At 42.3% G+C, this 18,366-nt stretch overlaps 1 protein-coding gene across 2 annotated transcripts in view; it reads right to left on the bottom strand.

Moving 5' to 3' along the window:
* Positions 1 to 4,676: 4,676 nt before the first annotated feature.
* The window catches only part of FAM92A1 (family with sequence similarity 92 member A1), a 16,085-nt gene continuing 2,395 nt past the window's right edge, over positions 4,677 to 18,366 (bottom strand). For both annotated transcript variants that reach the window (XM_018560202.1, XM_018560203.1), the window contains exons 2-9: positions 13,729 to 13,963; positions 12,013 to 12,081; positions 10,378 to 10,479; positions 10,257 to 10,262; positions 8,324 to 8,428; positions 6,243 to 6,356; positions 5,910 to 6,014; positions 4,677 to 4,799 (exon numbers count right to left, since the gene is read on the bottom strand). In XM_018560202.1, the coding sequence (XP_018415704.1) occupies positions 4,710 to 4,799; positions 5,910 to 6,014; positions 6,243 to 6,356; positions 8,324 to 8,428; positions 10,257 to 10,262; positions 10,378 to 10,479; positions 12,013 to 12,081; positions 13,729 to 13,963 (826 nt within the window). In that variant the 3' untranslated portion in view covers positions 4,677 to 4,709. The remainder of the gene's footprint in view (positions 4,800 to 5,909; positions 6,015 to 6,242; positions 6,357 to 8,323; positions 8,429 to 10,256; positions 10,263 to 10,377; positions 10,480 to 12,012; positions 12,082 to 13,728; positions 13,964 to 18,366) is intronic.

Below are 18,366 nucleotides of genomic sequence, written 5' to 3'. Positions count from 1 at the left end.
TCTCATTCTTAACATTCTTCTGATGTTTGGGCATAAAAAGAACTCTGCATGTGTAAAGCTGTGCTTACTGCAAAAGGGTAAAGTGAGATAGATTAGATAGATAAGAATAGATAGATGATAGATAAGTAGATTTTGCTTCAAATATTTTTCGTTGAAGTATTAGGCAACAGGAGACAAGAACGGTGAATAATAATGGTACTGAAGAGCGACATATCGCCATAGGACAACATACGAGTGTATAACTTGTGTTGCTATTAGGCTTGACTACTTATGAGGTCCGGTAAAGGCATATGCAAGTGTAACCATATGAATGGGAGGTTTGAAACCATGGGGCAGCACCCCTTGGCAAGGAGCGAGGATGCGAAGCTTGATCCATGAGGTTAAAAAGGATGGAGAAGTAGAGGGAAACAGAAGGTAGAGAGGGATAGGGAGCGGAGCCACTGGGTCATCGTGTGTAAAATTCAGTCCCGGCCACTATTAGGGAAAGGTGTAGGTATAAGACCAAGGCTGCTGCAAGAACCAGACTCTCTCACATTGGCTCAGGTCCCTGATACTGAGGGAAATGCCCGGCCCATGATAGTTTTGTATGCAGCCGTAGTTTATATTTTATTTTTGACTAAAGTTCAGGTTTGTTTTTTTATGCATTCTTTATGGACTAAAGTTCAGTTCTAAGGTGGCAGAGCCTCAGGTAAACCAACGCTGTTCTGGCCTGTAAAACAGCCGCACTCCACAGGTCTTGAAATGTAAATCCAAACTTTATTGTAATCTACAAATATGTATACAGCACGATTGTGCTCCCTAGTACAAATGGAACCTTCTAACGTGTTTCACCGATAGTACCTTTATGATTAAAAGAAAACTATTGGGTAACCTTTGTATCCCATAGTTCTCTTAAGGGTCACGGGAGGACATATACAAACATCCTCTCATGATCCAAAGTTTAGTATATAGTGAGCTACAGCTCGCTATATACCGAGAGCGCCAGAGCCGGGACGGATCCTGACAATACTGTCGAGATGCACCCCCGCTAGCTGATTGACAACAGGCTCTGCCTATCTAGAGGCAGAGCCAGCTGTCCCCGCCCCCTCCGTTCCGCCAGTCTGCGCTGGAGGATCGGAGCGGGAATCCCTGTGGAGAGCGGTGACTGATAGTCACCGCTCTCTGCAGGGAGATGATCAGAAAGTGAATGAGTGACAGTATGTGTCCGCTCACTTCCCGAACTATAGAGCAGACGTGTGAAAGTTTCAATGTCACGCATCAGCTCTAACTATGAGGATGAGTGAATATCACTTACCTCATAGTTCTCCTTTATGCCCTATTGGTGAAACACGTTAGTGGGTTCCGTTTGTACTGTGGAGCAGGATCGTGGTGTATACATATTTGTGGATTACAATAAAGTTTGGATTTATATTTCAAGACCTGTGGAGTGCGGCTGTTTTACAGACCAGAGTGATTGAAGGTGAAATCGCACCGTTGGGCCTGTACCTGCGGGATCTTTGCAGCATGGATACAGCCGGAGAAACAGAGCAATGATTTTCTATAAACTAACATTGTTACTGTATAAAAAAAAAGAAAGAATTGCATTGTTGAAAGGAAAGATAAACATATAAACCACAATAGAAGGGAGAATTGTAGCAAATATTTAATTAGTGTCATTTTCAGATAATACATATCCACAGTGAAAGAAAATACATAGCCACAGTGAAAGAAAGAAAAAAAAACCAAACACAAATATATACGTTTTCATAGAATACATGCCAAATATAACATACCGTACACAAAATTACTATAATAAGTAACAAAATAAATGACAAAGAAAAGGCCAGTTGAAATAAAATAGTAAAGCACAACAACACCCAACACAGACTACTCCTTTTTGGGTGGAATGGGGCAGTGGTCGATAAGGGTCTTTCCACTATGTTTGATATGGTCCTCAGACAAAGCTGAAACGGTTTCTTTATACCCATGGAGAATCTGGCTGGTGGACTTAGACTTGTAATAATGCCAAAGCTTAGTTGTTGGAACAATATTTATATGGTGGTTTAATATTTTACAGTCAGACTATAGACGGCAGACAGTATATTTTTATAGGTTCCTGAACCTGATATGACGATTTAGATAACCCCTGTCCTATATTTGCAATGAGAGCATATTCTGATACTGACTTTTTCTATTCCACCTCTTCTTTGTTTTGTCTTTCTGTACACCATTCACAAAGGAAGATTGATAGATAGATAGAAAATGGAATATCAGCATTCATTTAATTATAGCTCCCTAATGCTACTGAACCATTTAAGTTCTGAACACATCTAAAGCCCAACTCCTAGATTTGGAAAGAGCAGAAAAAGGTTAGAACTTATGTCAGGTTTTTATTGCTCTCTTAAATCCTATTCCAGGCTGTATGCATATGACCAAGGACACATTTGGAGGTTAGGTGGTATCCAAAGTAGCCACTCGGAACAAGGACAGAGCGCCAAAGTAAAAAGTGGAAGGTAAAACAAAAGCTAAACTGAGGCATCACTCCCACGCTCTTTTCCCCCCACGTTTTTAGGAGAACATCAAACACAACTAACTCTTCTCCAACTCAGTCTCCTAGTGCTGCCACGGTTACAGGTGTACAGAATTGGGACAGTGCTCAACTTCTCGCTTAAAAAACATGTCTGCCTTCATCATTGTTAGAATCAAGCTCTAGTAAAATAATAAATCTTTTAAAAGAAAAACTCCAGCATGGATCAGGGTCAGGCAAGTGCAGCAATGTGCGTTCCATTTACTTCTGTGCCACCAATCCAGAACTCTGTGTGTCAGGTTGGCGAGCTGGCACACTTTTACAGCTTGGAAGTTGTGTGTAATGTGCAATTTAAAACTTTCAGACCAGGTAACATGGATAATCCAGTGACAGATTCCCTAAAATCCTACGTAGGGCTAGTTCACAGCAGCCCCAGTGCGTTCCGGCCCGAAACATACTGGATTGCATTCCCGACCGGCTCAATGTGATCTGGAACAGGAGGGGGCATGGCAGTGCATTGAAGTCAATGGCATCGTAGCCACGCTCCCCCCAAGCCGCAGTGCGATCGCCCGCACCGGAACGTGTAGCACATCAATGCCTGCATTCCGGTCTTGTGCGGTGAGAAAAAAATAGTGCACACAGCATTTTTTCTGACTGCACCGGAACACAGGCGTGAACTAGCCCTGACACTATTCTACATACACTGGCATTTTGTTGCCCTCTCACCGCACCCTTGCTAGTGTCCGAGTTTTAGCATCATCTCAGGTAGAGAAAGATCTGCTTCCAGGAATGATTATCAAGATGGATTTTAGGGATTCTATCGCTGGAAAAATGACAGACTCATCCATGGTCCTTACCCTGACTTAGGAATCTCTTTAATCTAGTATTCTACTTCAACAGAGAAGGATATTTGGTCCCAATTTACAATTGCATTCAGGACAAGAGAACATTTTATAGATCATCTCAGAGCACAGGTAGTTTATTCAATGCATCAATCAGAAACAGGCATACACCAGTGAACAAAAAGGGCCTTACAGAAAGTTTTCAGGACTTGCATGGAAACTGAAACCAGCCACATATTAGTTTCCATTCTCTGGCATGCAGAAGTGGAAGGCCCACCGTTATTGTCTGTATGGATCTTATAGGACATGGAAGTAGGCCATTAGTGCTCACATCCCTTTCTATGTTTTGGCAAAGAAAATGTATATGGACAATACTTAACTCACTTGTGGAACCATAACACTGAGGTATAAGATTATAAGGCACAGTAAGATAATTTTAAACCAGAAATAAATGTAGCCTACGTACATTTAGATGCAGACTAACAAGTAGAACTGAACGGGTAGTTATATTTAAAGTGCCCAATTACACCCCCCTCACTCTCTTGATGTAAACTGTAAATTAAACTACACATCTCATATGTGGCATATATCACTGCTTTGGCTTTCAATCTGGTAGCACCGTGTTCTTCTGCTGCCTGTCTTCCAGCCAATGTGCATGAGTTGGGCCTGAGCATGAAGAATAACAGTCAGTCTATAACAATCTTAACACATCCATTATTCTATCTGATCAAGCCTGATGTATCTGCACTGGCTGGACTACAAGCTGCAGTAGAACTGGGCACAGAAACCTATGAACACTGCTCAGGACCAAGAAACTAAAGATTCAAAGTTGTGCCTCTGAGGTCTATAATTTTATTTACAGTTTTCATAAGGGAGGTGGCATGGGGGTTTTATTTACAATTTCAATATCCCTTCAAGGTGAGGATGTGTAGATGTGTAGAGGATGTGTAGACTTCAATATCCCAAAGTCTACACATCCTCCCCCATTCTTAAGAAAAAAATAACACACAGCAGTGAGTATATCCTTTCCAAGCTGCACTACTCTGGACAATCAACCCAAAGATCGTGTTTAAAGCAGAGTGGAATGCGTTTCGTCAGAAAGTCCAGGAAGTTAGCAATCAAAAGAAGTATAAACCAATGCTTTAGAGATCACATATCTGTTATATCTTTACACCACTGCATAAACAGAACGTGATTTTCTGCTGACGCAGAAGGTCTTGTTTGTATCGTAGCCATTATCTCAGATAATCTGTATGGTAGATATGAAGATATGATCTCATTGTGTCATTTTATGCTTCTACAAGCCACATATCTCTCCCCCACTCCTTAGAAAGAGCGGGTCAGAAAAACTGCATGGATTCTTAATGTCCGTTTTCCTCTTCGGTTGACTCTTCATCCTCATCCAGGTCATCATCCTCCTCTTCCTTTTTGTGTCTGCTCACTGAAGACTGCTGCAATTCAATGCAAAAAACAAATAGATATTTTATTCAGGAAACTAGAACTTTTGGTATGTTGTTCAAAAACCATGTCTGGGGTTTAATAAAGTGGAAGATTTTTTTTTTTAAAGTGTTAATAGGCAGTTTTTTTTTAATGACCCGAGAGACAATGTTGTCTCTGTCACAGATCCTTATTTTTATATTAGTGACCCCTGTGCGGTGTATTCCCTTCAGTGTATAGTCCCCACACAATTTTGTGCTGGGTTGAAGTAACACTGGTTCACAGCAATGTGATAGCAATCAAGTGTAATTTTTTTTTTTTAAAGTGATAAAATTAAAGAAGCATAAATGACGATTGCACCTATTGTGCCACACGTTACATATCGCCGCGAACGTCGGAGTGTGAGCAATAAATTTTAGGGCAATTAATCACTGATAACACTAAACTGATGAGCAATAAAAGCGTCTCCTATGGGCAATTTTCGGCATGGTCATTTTTTGCGATTTTGCGGGCGCGTGCAATTTTAAGGGTTGACATGTTTGGCATCTATTTACCCGACGTGACCCTGTCTTTTATATTTTATCAAAAATATGGGTAAGAATAAAATGTTTACCATAACATAGGAAAAAAAATGTTTCCGAAATTTACGGTACTTTTTTCATTATATAATAAAAAATAAAAACCCCCCAGAGGTGATTATATAGTATACCTCCAAAAGAAAGCTCTATGTGTCCCTAAAAAATGTTGACATAAATTGCAAGGCTATAGTCCGGTCATGCTGGCGACATTTTGACTGGCTGGTGAGACACCCTAAAATTTTTCAAGCCCTGCCTATACATCTATCCAGACAACTTGCCTTTACATCTTGTGTGTGAAATCTGTCAGATGTTGTCAACGGCACAGATTTATTGACTAGGGACACCATAGAGGAAAACAGCGCTATCATCAATGGCTCAGACGGACTATAAACAATATATTGTCCAGCTATCTCTATCACTTGTGTAACATATTCAAAGAACTACATCATACACATGTAAGAGTGACAGCAATCAGACATAGCAGAACAAATCACTGCAGTACATTTACATATTACTCCTATTCCACATAAAGCCCCCAAACCTCACCGATAAAGAAGAGGATGTTTGCCTCATGGATCCTGTTCTTGAATTGGCACGTACAATGTCAAGTCGAGACTGATAATCTGGTGGGTGCAGAGAACTTCTGAAAACCTAAACAAATAGACAAGAAAACAAACGCTAGGCACCTGGTAATGTCTTCATCATGAATCTTCCAGGACAGCACAAGAGCCTAATCCGTGCTGTCCTGGGAGATGAATTGGGTAAAAACAATTCATATAAAAAAAGCCCAATATCAGAACAGAACAGCTCTAAATATAAATTTATTCTACTGCAAGATTGTACCATCACTATAGAACAAATATAAGATATATTTTTTACCTCTAAATCCTCCTCCTCATCAATATCTTCAATATGATGAAAGGCAGCAGTCAGGACTTCCACAGCTTTTGCATGGAACACCATTTCGACTGTAACAAATTCACTAAATATTTTCTATATAGAGAGGATAAAGACAATGTTATAGTTTGAAGGGTAAATTTTTATACATACATTCAAAACAAACTGTGTACTTTAGTGTTTTTGGGAGAATCATGTTTAAAGGATAATTGAATAACAAAACTGCAGTCATGCAATAGGCATACATTGTGCCACAAACATTGGTAGCTTTTAATGGAAGATCATGTACAATACACAAGGAAAAAAAAAAGGTATGTGACAATAGTATCAAAATGTCTTCAATATAAAATTCTTATAAAAGTACAAAAATAGATATCCATCCCACGGTGTTAATAACATTTTATATACATACTGTATAACATTTTAATTTACCTTCAAGAATGTTATAGTGTGTGATTTATATATATCAGACATGATATTATTACTGCCCTGAATCAGTGGTCGCAATTTTATTATTATTCTTTGAATGTACTTAGCACAGCCTAGCCTGTATGGGGCACATACTGTGTCAGGCACTACATATTTAACCACTTCCCCTCCAGAAGCTGTATACAAACGGCCGGACGGCAGCTTCCTAGATGCGGGTGGGCGTTTTAAAACAAACATTCTTGTGGCCGCAGGCAGGAAAATATAAAAATTTCAAACAGCCGGTGATGGCTGTTTACATACATGCCTTTCAAGCGGCTACAGAGCTGCTCAATCGCTTGTATGTTTTGCCATTTCCTGCCTCTTCCCCCCCTCCAATCCCGGGCTCTACTGTGCCCCGCGTGGACCTGGCAGCTCTGTGCAGGGAGATCGGAGGCAGATCAGTACACGATCTCCCTCCGGTGTTGTGAATGCGGAAGTAATGTTTATTACATCTCTTCCGCAGTCAGCTGTCATTCTCTGGCTACGGAAGCCGAGAGAAGCTGGTGAAGCAGATCTGTGCTTTATCAGCTTCTTTGGGGGTCCCTAGGTGCCGCTGTAATTTGATATCACATAGGGGGCTATTAAACCCCCTATGTGATACCAATAAAGTTAAGTGTAAACTAAAGTCACACATAAAAAAAAGAAATCAATGTTAAGTAATGTTAAGTTTAAATTATTTATTTATCTAATAAAAAATAAAAACCCCAGTGGTGATTAATACCACCAAAAGAAAGCGCTGTGTGTCCCCAAACAATGGTATAAAAATAATTTGAGTACAGCATTGCATGACGGAATAAATGTCAAAGTATCGCAGCGCTGAATACTTAAAAATGGCCTGGGCAGGAAGGGGGCTTAACACCGCGGACTTCAAGTAGTTCAGATGGTACAGGGTGGCAGCTTACTCAAAGAAGAAGACAGGGAAGAAGGGCCTTCATCAGGCTGGATTTATATCTTTAATCGGAGGAAGGTTACAGCTCCTCACCGCGTCTTTATTTTTGCCTGTAACACTAGCGGCGGGATGGTCCCTTTCCATTGGCTATATCATTATAGCCGAGAGTCTGCTGAAATTCCTGCCTTCCCTCTCTGGAGTGCTTCCTACATACATTACTCTGGCAACACCACTATGGGTGGCCAGTGACATCATAATGTCAATGTTATGAACATTCTAAAGAAAGAAAAGCCAAGGGCTATGCATAGCCCGCAACCAACTTGCTAACCAACCCCAGTCAGACAAACCTGCTTTTAAAAGGTTTTGTGAGAATTAATGTAACACGACCAGTCCTAGCAAGTTGGTTCTACACCACATAAAGCTACGGACTCTTCTGTTATAACGATATAAAAAGATGGCTGCATATTATGACCCTAACCCCCTACCTCCACATGGCAAGTCTGAATCTTTATTTTTTTACGTTAAACGAGCTTGTTAAAGGAAAATAACACTTTCAGCTTCAGTCTTTCCAAGCATTTCCATAATATGCAAATACTGGAAAATCCCCAGCATTTCCGTTTCCTGGTCATGGTAATCTTTATTGATTCTCTGATTGACTTTATCTATTTGGTCAAAGCTCAATAGGAAAATAAAACAATTAACTTGCCTTTATGTCTTTAATTTTCTGCTTTTCAAAGTTGTCAATTGTTTCCTCAAGCTGGCGGCTGATTCGTGCAGCATCCATGGTGGCTCTCTGTAGCTCTGTTTCAGCCTTTCATTCAATAAAAAAGAAAACCGTGACATTCCTAAAAGTATAGGTTGGCAAGCACAGCGACTTAATTTATTATGCTTCCTCTTTCATACATTTGTTATTGCCCCGAATATAAAGATTTGCAGATTGGCTATTAGAGGGATCTTTTTATTCACTCTGGCAAGTTCTCACTCTCTGCTTAAAGCTGATCTCCAGACACACAGGTCATGTGACCTGATCTTTCTCTGCTGCAGTTTCACTTTCAGTTACAGGTCCCCCTTCTCAACCCTGTGACTGGACTGTAAAAGGAGAAGCAGCACACTGATGAGTTCATCCGTCACTTGGCTTCCTCCTCTTTATCAGCATGCTCCTTGCATTGTAGCACACCAGACTGGCTCCTTGTGCTACTTCTCCTTCCCCCTCTCTAAGCTCTGCTGTATAGACAGATGCAGGAAACTCATACAAATTCAGGTATTTAATATTTACAGTTTTTAAATGCAAGCAGTGTACAGAACTGCATTAAGCTGTGTATTTTATATTTGCCTGAAGTTCAGCTTTAAAGCGGACCCAGTCTCAGGCAACCATATCATTCAAACGGTGCAAGACAAGTCAGTTGGGAATGATATAGCACTTCATTAGGCTTTCTTTGGCTGCTCTTTTGCCTAGGCCAACGTTGTCATCTATTTTCACAGTGCTGAGGCATAGAACCATATTACAATAGGCCTCCATTGCCCTGGTAAAGCATGTAATAGCTGGATGAAAGGCTAAAGTCATGCAGGCAATAGATGTGCACCATAATAGTGAATGTGAGCACACGTTTTTACACAAATGTATAGGAAACATGTACTGAAAGAATATGAAGGATGCCATTGCTTGTGGTGACCAAAATATTTTGATTGAAAATGTTGACTTCTCTTTCCAGATCTGCATGCTTCTTTCAGGCCAATAAATCTGACAAGCAGAGACATCCAGACAACTAGTATACTCACGAGGTTAGCAATGGCAGCTCTCATGTTTCTCTCAATGCCGCCTTCTTTAGAAGCCCAGGATTGGGAAAATGATTGTGTTCTGGTAACTGTATGTGGTAGAATTTGGTATATGAACTGATGTAATTTTTCACTTCACATGTCTTTATTTATATCATCTTTCCACAAGTAGGCCAAGCTGTCCAGCAGTAGGGACAGTTACAGGTGTAAGGACAAACCAAGTAACACAGTCGGGGGTACTTTACTTTTTTATTTAATAGAGTTTTCCTTTGTGGTAACCGCATTAAATGTGTAAGCTGTAGTTGGGCTTTAACTTGTTTGCCAATTACATAAAATGAAACATAACTCACCTCCCCTCTCCAACATCTTCTCCCTCCCCCGACTTCCTCCGGTTGTCAGGTGTTTGGTAGGCGGGGGAATGACACCCATTTATTCCAGCACAGAGGCATGGTGAGTACACTTAGCTGTGGATGCCTTTTCGGCATTAAAAAGCCTGCCTGCTTGCAATTTGTTTGTGTTTTTTTTAAGTTCAGATGTGCCCACAAGGTGACAACGCTGCAGTGATTTAACTGCACAACAAGCCAAGTTGTCACCTTGCAGAAGAAAGTTGAAAATCAGCAGAACTACTGGCAGGATCAAAACCTAGTAAAACCATGTTACAGGGGGACTCGCATAACTATATATGTTGTGTTCTTACTACTGACAGATTGCATCACGTGTCGCTTGACAATAGTTGTACTTTAAGCCTCAGCAGACGTATAAACAGATAAGCTCTATCTCTACATCACGACAACAACTGTAGTAAATATAATAATGTTACCAATCTGCCTGCTCCTGACAGTTCATTTCAAGAGTGTTTATACCTGTGACTGGTGATTGGTTAAGGAAGAAAATTGAAATAAAACATGATTCAATGTTTGCAAAACTGGTCAAACACACAATTGTATTGATACCAAAGGTCATTTAGTCCTTATTAAAGGATACAATGATTTGCCGATCTGATGGATTTCTCTGGCGCGTTTTCTCCAGTTGAGCCATTTGCTTTGCTTCTCTATTCCGAGCACTTAAGGTCACTTTAAGGTCCTCCTAAAAAAACAAGAGAACTTCTGAGGATGTTTCATTTCTCCGTTAGCTGCAAGATTTAGCAAGACAACAGTGAAGGGAGGAAGAAATGGGGAGCAACTTTAAAGAGAACCAGTCACATCTTATGACCTTCATGGCGTTTAAAAATATACACTGTGTATGTATATTATATATATCTCGTTCTTTAAAGTGACATTAAAGTCAAATTGTTTTTCCCTCCCCCCCAATGTAAATGTCCGCACTTACCTTAACCCCTTCGTGACTGACGACGTACAGTGTACGTCGCCAGCATCGGGGCTGTTTAAACAGACTCTGTCTCTTCTTCTTTCCTGATGTTTTCATCTGTCCCTCCAGCGGTGCGACGGCGGCTCTCCGATCCAGCGCTGACTCCTCTGTCCTTGCTGGTACTTCCTGCACGCGTCCATAGACTTACCTTGCGTCTCTCCTCGTCTCCCGGCCGAAAATCCGAACTGCGCTTGCCCCAAGATTGGAGGTACAGAGGGAGTCGAGACAGAGTATGGATCAAACTAAAATTGTTCACTTGTTGGAGCAGAAAAAGTGTCAGTCTGCTATTTCCCCCGCTGAACACCCAGAATTACCAGATTTTTACCTTTCATGATGGTAGGAACCAGAGCACTAGAACCGAGTGTGGGCTAAGTTTGGATTTGATTTATTTTAGGGCCTTAGGGGTAAACAATTTTCTTTTTTAAGGAAACCTGTACTAAGAGATTTATAGATGCTGCCATAGATGACTGACTTCTGAAAAATGATAAGTCGTCTGGCTGTCTCTGAGTTGCACAATCATTGGGCCACAGTTTAAGCATGTGCATTAGGAAGTCAGAGTTAAAACATATATCCAGTTTCAAAAAAATAAAAATCTACCCTTGCAGTGGTGCTTGTTTTTAGGATATTTTTGTAAAGGACTTTACGTACCTGATCTCCACTCTCTCTGGCTCCAAGGCCGGCACCTACAGCCTCTTCCCCTCTCTGCTTCAGTGGTCAGAGGCCTGTTGATGGCTTCACATCTAAGGCAGGGCCCATAACCCCGCATTACAAGTGACGACACCTAGGGACAGTCCATGGGCCGAAGCCAAGGAGAAAAAGGTAAGCACTGACCACCAGGGCCCAGGTAAGTAAAAGTCCTCTTCACCATACCCCTAAACAAAAAGAGGCAGTTAACTCTTGCAGTGCGGGGCTAGTACCAGTGCTTGGGTAGTTGTTTTTTTTGGACCTAGAGACAGGCTTAAAGTCTGAACTCCTATCTACATGAAAATTCCATTTCAGTGCCTCAGAAGGCATTAAATCAGCTAGCCAGATAACTAGCATTTTCAGAAAGAGAGGTCAGCAGCTTATTTACTTCTCTCAGTACTGGCTTCTATTAGGAAGTACTTCAGTGTTAATGTTATTTCAGTTTATAGTGACAAACTGGCTGAGATCCTTCTTTTTGCAGAGGGGTGCTATCCTGCCTCTAGTCCTCCCTAGCTCATCTTAACCCTCTATACTTAGACTTGATTCTCCGGCAAGTATAACACCTACCCTTTTAAGCTTAATGATGGAGCCATAGTTTTTCAAAGGTTCAACCACTTTGGCTTCCAGTCTCTCAACCTAAAAACACATGAAAAAAAATAATTCATAAAACACAATTATAATATTTGTCATCATCTTCCAAATCTATTCACAGAAAAGCAATTAGAAACATGTTGAATTTTACATTCTAGTTTATATTGCAGGAAATAGGTTTTCAAGCCGTCACTCCAGATTAACCTGCAGTGCCATCTACTGGTACAAGCTGTAATTACTACTGCTCCAGGAATACTGTATACAGAATAATGATATGACCTCCTAATGATAATGGGCAGATATCATATGGATTTCACATGTACTTTTTAGTCAACAGCAAACTGCGACCTTGCTAACTCCCTGGCAGAATTTTTTTAATTTGGCACTCTTTTACTGCTCAGGCTAAATGTTAAGAGGACCTGCAGTAACCCCATGCACTTTGGGGTGCATGTGAGCAGACTGGCGTGAAGGGGATTTAAAGCAGAACACCGGGCAAATCAAATCTTAACCCTTGCAGTGGGGCTACCCCTGCACTGCAAGTGTTAAGGCTTGATTTGTGTAGGGAGCTAAAATAAAGTTAGTCTCACTGAAACCGCAATCCCGGCTGGCTCCTCCACTCCAGCAATGGAATGTCCCTTGGTGTTCTCATGTTTATACACTGCATAGAACTTGATGACTCACAGGACCTTAGACTGCGGGAGCAAGACTGAAGGGACCGGTCTAAAGCTGCCCATACACTGTAAAATCTTCTTAGTTTAACCTACGGGCTGGAGGTTCAACTAAGAACAGACTCCTCCATCCAAGCTTATGAGCATTGATCGAGATATCTCCCACTTTATTTATTTTATTCTGACAGCGGCCGACAGCCGAATAGAGGCGGCAGCTCATTAACTGCCGGCTGAGGTTGTTCAAAGATTTTCGAAATGGCTCCTTCAAGCAGCTGACAGCAGCACCCACTGTGCACACTTTGGCCTGGTCAAAATTCGCATAGTGAATGGCCAGCTTAAGAGCCAGTGGGGATCGTAGTTCAGGTGAGTATAAAGCTGGCCATACACCTGTAGATTATCTGCAGATTTTCTATGGAAAAAGTGCAACAGATTCCTCCATCTACGCCAAACTGTGTGGATGGAGGAATCTCCCGCTGGGCCAAGCTTCAGTATCTTGCTAGTCGGCACTGCTGGCTGTCAGGTATTTTGAGTGCCAGCGGAGCAGACTAGCAAGATACTGAAGCTTGGCCCAGCGGGAGATTCCTCCATCCACACAGTTTAGCGTAGATGGAGGAATCTGTTGCAGTTTTTCCATCTGACCATAGAACATCTGCAGATAATCTATAGGTGTATGGCCAGCTTTATACTCACCTGAACTACGATCCCCACTGGCTCTTAAGCTGGCACATAGGGGTAGCCTCACTGCAAAGGTTAGAGAATTCTGCTTTAAATAATAAAAGCTAGGAAATCTATTGGGGTTGAAACATTCAATCTTAAAGCAGTAATGTAAAGATGTCACTGCTCCAAGCCTGTGTAAAAATCCCCGCCTCTGTAACTTTGAGTGCCGACCAAAAAGAGCGCAACCAGCCCAAGTTGCACACTGACAATGTCAGATCACATCCAACTTTAATATTACAAAAATTCTGTGAGCCTGTACTGGATGAAACATTATAGATGGACCGTCCTAGCTGCAAGGTTCCGTTACCTCTGCTTGCCGGTAATCCTGAAGTTTGGCAAGTTCATCCGCAAAGCACTTCAACCCATGTTTAAGGTTTGGAGTTTCGGTGTCCGCATATGCGTGGACTTCTCTCACCAAGAGATCGGCCTTGTCCCGCAATCTGGCGTTTTTACGCACATAACCGGCATAGATTTGGCACAGCTCACCAAAGTGCTTCTCCACATTGGTAACAGTCTCTTGAATCTGCCTCGTTTGATTGTCCCTAGGATCACAAGCACATATAAAGCAGACAAGTAAATGTATATGTTGATGCAGGTCTTAATCGAAGAAATAATAATTAATACGTGCATTGAAATTATCGGAGTAAACATCAAGAACACCTCTGAGTCGGGCTCCCGTTCTGTGCTGGTCATGTGACCAAAAGGTTAGACATTTGGTCAGATCACCTCCTCTGAAGTGGAGGATCAGAGTTTAAACTGGCTTATCTTCTTGTACAGCAGAGATCGCATGTTAGAATGTCTAGGATTTTAGTCATAAGAACGGCACCGGGGAAGGGGGACATGGAGCAGCATTTACATTAGTACTTTTATAGCTCTGTATTTATTCATCTCAGCCACACTGTAAACATTGCTTTAGAGCTGAACTCCAGAATAAGCAAGTATTGTCAGAATACAACAGGTACATTCTTACTTAAATCTCAGTGAGCTTTGTGTATTTCTTCCAGAGCTCTGCAGTAATCCACAGTGAAACTTTGCCTCTGTGGAGGAGCTTCATGTACTAAAGACCAGTCACTGGTCTTGTCCAGGGTGACTGGTCTTGTCTCCGTCTACCTCCTGTAGTTTTCTACAAGCAGCCTATAGTAGGTGAAGTCTTCTGGGTCCCTTCTGCAGCTTTGCTCAAGCTATGTACAGCACAGTGATGATGTCGCCACTACTGTTACCACAAGGCAACATCTGGGTTTGCAAAGGCATTTGGTGCACACAAAATATAGTGTGACTGAGACAATACCTATTGGCTGTTCTCACGGTTCAGAAGTGGGATGGATTATTGATCCCTGAACCTGGAAATGACAGGGTTGAGCGAAACGTGGAACTACAAGTCTCCTAAGGCATTGCAAGACTAACAGTTGCAGGCATGGCTCCCAGAGGCATGCTATCATTTATAGTTAAAGCACAGCTAGAGGGCCAGAGTTGCCCACCCCCGGGTTCATACTTTGCCCAGAGCTGAGTTTTAATATTTGACTATATGACTGCTTTAATGGATTCCAAAACACCAACAAGTATGCAAGATAGAACTGATATCCATAGGATGAAAAGTTACTCAGTAGAATTTAGGAACTAGTCAGTTGGGACCTTGTGCAACTTTTGTTTTAGTCTTGTTGGCCCCTGGGATTTGTCCAAATTTGATAACATTTAGAACAGTGGTGTAGTGGTTAGCGCTTCTGCCTTGCAGTACTGGAGGTCCTGGTTTGAATCCGACCAGGCCACTATCTGCATGGAGTTTGCATGGGTTTCCTCCGGCTACTCCGGTTTCCTCCCACACTGAAAAGATATGCTGGAAGGTTAATAGTTCTAGCCGACCTGTGACAATGAGACTGTCACAGGTCGGCGCAGTAGATCGGGAGGTGAGCGAACACATACCGCGTTCGCTCACCTCTCGATCCTGTCACGGCTCTCTGCCGTGACAGGGGAGGGGCTGGATTTCCCCCTCCGATCCGCCAGCTCTGACTGGCGGAACGGACGGGGGAGGGTGCGGGTACAGCTGGCTCTGCCTCTAGATAGGCAAAGCCAGCTGTCAGTCACGCAGCTGGGCGGATCCCGGCATAATTGCCGGGATCCGCTTCAGCTGCGGTGTCTCAGTATACCGCGAGCTACAGCTCCCAGTATACTGAGTCTAGGGTGACGGGAGGACGCTAGTTTGTGTCCTTCCGTTACCCTAAGGAGAACTATGGGGAAAAGCCTTTATCCCATAGTTCTCCTTTAATTGGCTACAGTCTAAATTGGCCCTGTATCTATGTGAGATAGGGACCTTAGATTGTAAGCTCCTTGAGGTCGGGGACTGATGAGAATGTACATCGCTGTGCAAACTATTGGGGCTATATAAATACCAGAAACAAATAAACAAGTCCATAACGTTTTAAGAAGTCATAACAAAGGAAAATGCAGAAACAAATATAACCAGCGATACATAAAAAGAGTTATAAATGCAATTTACGTGTGTAATTGGAAATACTGGAGAAGGTCATCAGAGCTGAACATCGGAGATAAAGCATTGCCTGTAGACATTCCATGGTCATCATGCTGTGCCATGAACTGGTTGGTTTTCCATTAATCAGAGGAATGTATCTTTCACTCTGCGAGGTGCAGAGATTGAACTCTCCAGTCTATAGTTCAGTTTGTTTGATTGCCAGGGACAAAGATGGAATCAGTTTCTCCTCTGCATTAGTAATGATTTATATCCACCAGTGTAGAACACCCACATATAAAATACCAACATAGGCAACAAATTCTATAGATCTCATAATATATTTAACTGAATTCAGGGAGACAAATTGGAAGAATCAGGATCAGCTAACAACATTTTTGAGCATCTTCTAATGTCTGTACAAGCACATGTTCCTCAATTCATTTAGGGATAAGTACACTTTATAGACAAAGCACACTTACCCCTCTTACCCGGACCTAACCTAACCCACTCTCCTCACTCACCAGAAGCATAACTACGCTGATCTGACGGCCACGGCTGCTGTTTGCTTACACCCTGGCTGTGCCTACCCATTAAACCCCACCGACTTAAATGGGGCCGTCTCCAGCCTCAGGATACAATCCCATAAAAGTCCATGAGGGCTGAATTTGTACAGGCAGAACCAGGACAGTGAGACTTGCAGTGCTGGATGTACACAAATAGCAGTGGTCGTGGCTATTGGACTAAAGGAAGTATGATCTGCAGGAGGAGAGGATGTGTTAGGTTAGGTCAGGGTAAAGAAGCAAAAGGGATAAATGCAATTTGTTCTAAAGAGCACCTATCCTTTAATGCAAACTGGACAGACATGGAGCATTTTTTTTAACTTCTGAAAATGCTAGTTATCTGGCTGATCTAGTGGGACAATAATGTTTTCCAAGTCTTGATTTTTTTTTTTTTAGTTTCATATAAAGTGGAGTTGAGTGGTGTAGCTTTCAGTAAAATAATACACTTGTGCTCCTAAGTTTACATACCCTGGCAGAATTTATGATTTCCTGGCCATTTTTCAGAGAATATGAATGATACACGAAAACCTGTCACTCATGGGTAGTGTTTGGCTGAAGCCATTTATTATCAAATCAACTGTGTTTACTCTTTTCCAATCATAATGACAACAGAAACTACCCAAAATGACCCGGATACCAGTTCTTAATACGGTGTGTTGCCCCCTTTAACATCAATGACAGCTTGAAGTCTTTTGTGGTATGTGTGGATGAGGCTCTTTATCTTCTCAGATGGTAAAGCTCCCCATTCTTCCTCCGGGTCCTGTAAAGTCTTGGGCTGTCTTGCATGAACTGCACGTTTGAGATCTCCCCAGAGTGGCTGAATGGTATTGAGGTCAGGAGACTGAGATGGCCACTCCAGAACCTTCACTTTATTCTGCTGTAGCCAATGACAGGTCGACTTGGCCTTGTGTTTAGGATCATTGTCATCTGTATCTGGAGGTCACTGTTAAGCTGGCCATACACCTTACAACCATCACACGACTTTCATTGTGCGATGTTGTAAGGTCATTAAAATTTCGTACGACCTGCCCTGGCAGATTGTACTTGCGATCATCGCGAGCCCTCCCCGCTGAGGGGAGGGCTTGCCGATGATTGCAATGCTGGCTTTCCTCTTCCGCGACGTGCAGGTGTTACCTCATCCTGGGCTGGCCAAAGAGACCAAACCCAGAAGACGACCGGGCGAAGATGTGGACACCAGCAAAGGAGCTTGCGCACATCACATCATTGGAGTGGAGGAGAGTATAGTTCTGGTGAGAGGTGTGTAGATGAGGAGCTCTGACTGGCCACCACCATGGAGGTGAGTATTCAGAGTCTTCTACTACAGCAGACATTTTTCTATTTATGTTTTTTGGAAGCAACAGAGTCACTTTAACTTTGGGTTCACATTAAACCTGAAGCCCATCTATAGTTTCAAGATAAACATTTTACAACTTTCCCAGTTTACATTCTGGGACAAGTATATGGATCTGGTATTCTAGGTTCCGGGCCAGTAACTCATAGGGCTGTACCTAGAGGCAGCCAGGTAACTGACATTTTCAGAAGGATGTCCGCAATGGCAGGTCACACAATTCATGGAGTACAAGTGTACCCTACTTGTATGACTAAAGTCTACCAGGCCCCTAATTTAGTGCCTGTTCACACGACGTCCGTTTTGTGTGCCGACCTGATCCGTATGCTCCTGCACTCAAAATGCATCCCAATGTATCCCTGTGTGTTTTATGGGCTACAGTTCTCACGTGCGCAGTCCGTTCAGCTTACCACAGAAAAATACTGCATGTCACATTTTGTACGGTCAGGAAACGCAAACGCGTCAAAAACCTGTCAAAAAGATCCGGACCTGAAACTCATGTGAACAGGCCCTTAAAGCTGAACCCTCTTTGGGAGAAGGCCCAGCTATGTAACCCAACCTCCTAACCTA

This window comes from Nanorana parkeri, unplaced genomic scaffold (assembly GCF_000935625.1).
Source record: "Nanorana parkeri isolate BGI_ZX_2015 unplaced genomic scaffold, ASM93562v1 scaffold439, whole genome shotgun sequence".
NCBI lineage: Eukaryota > Metazoa > Chordata > Amphibia > Anura > Dicroglossidae > Nanorana > Nanorana parkeri.
The sequence above is the reverse complement of the archived record's forward strand: the minus strand, read 5'-3'. Positions and strand labels throughout refer to the sequence as shown.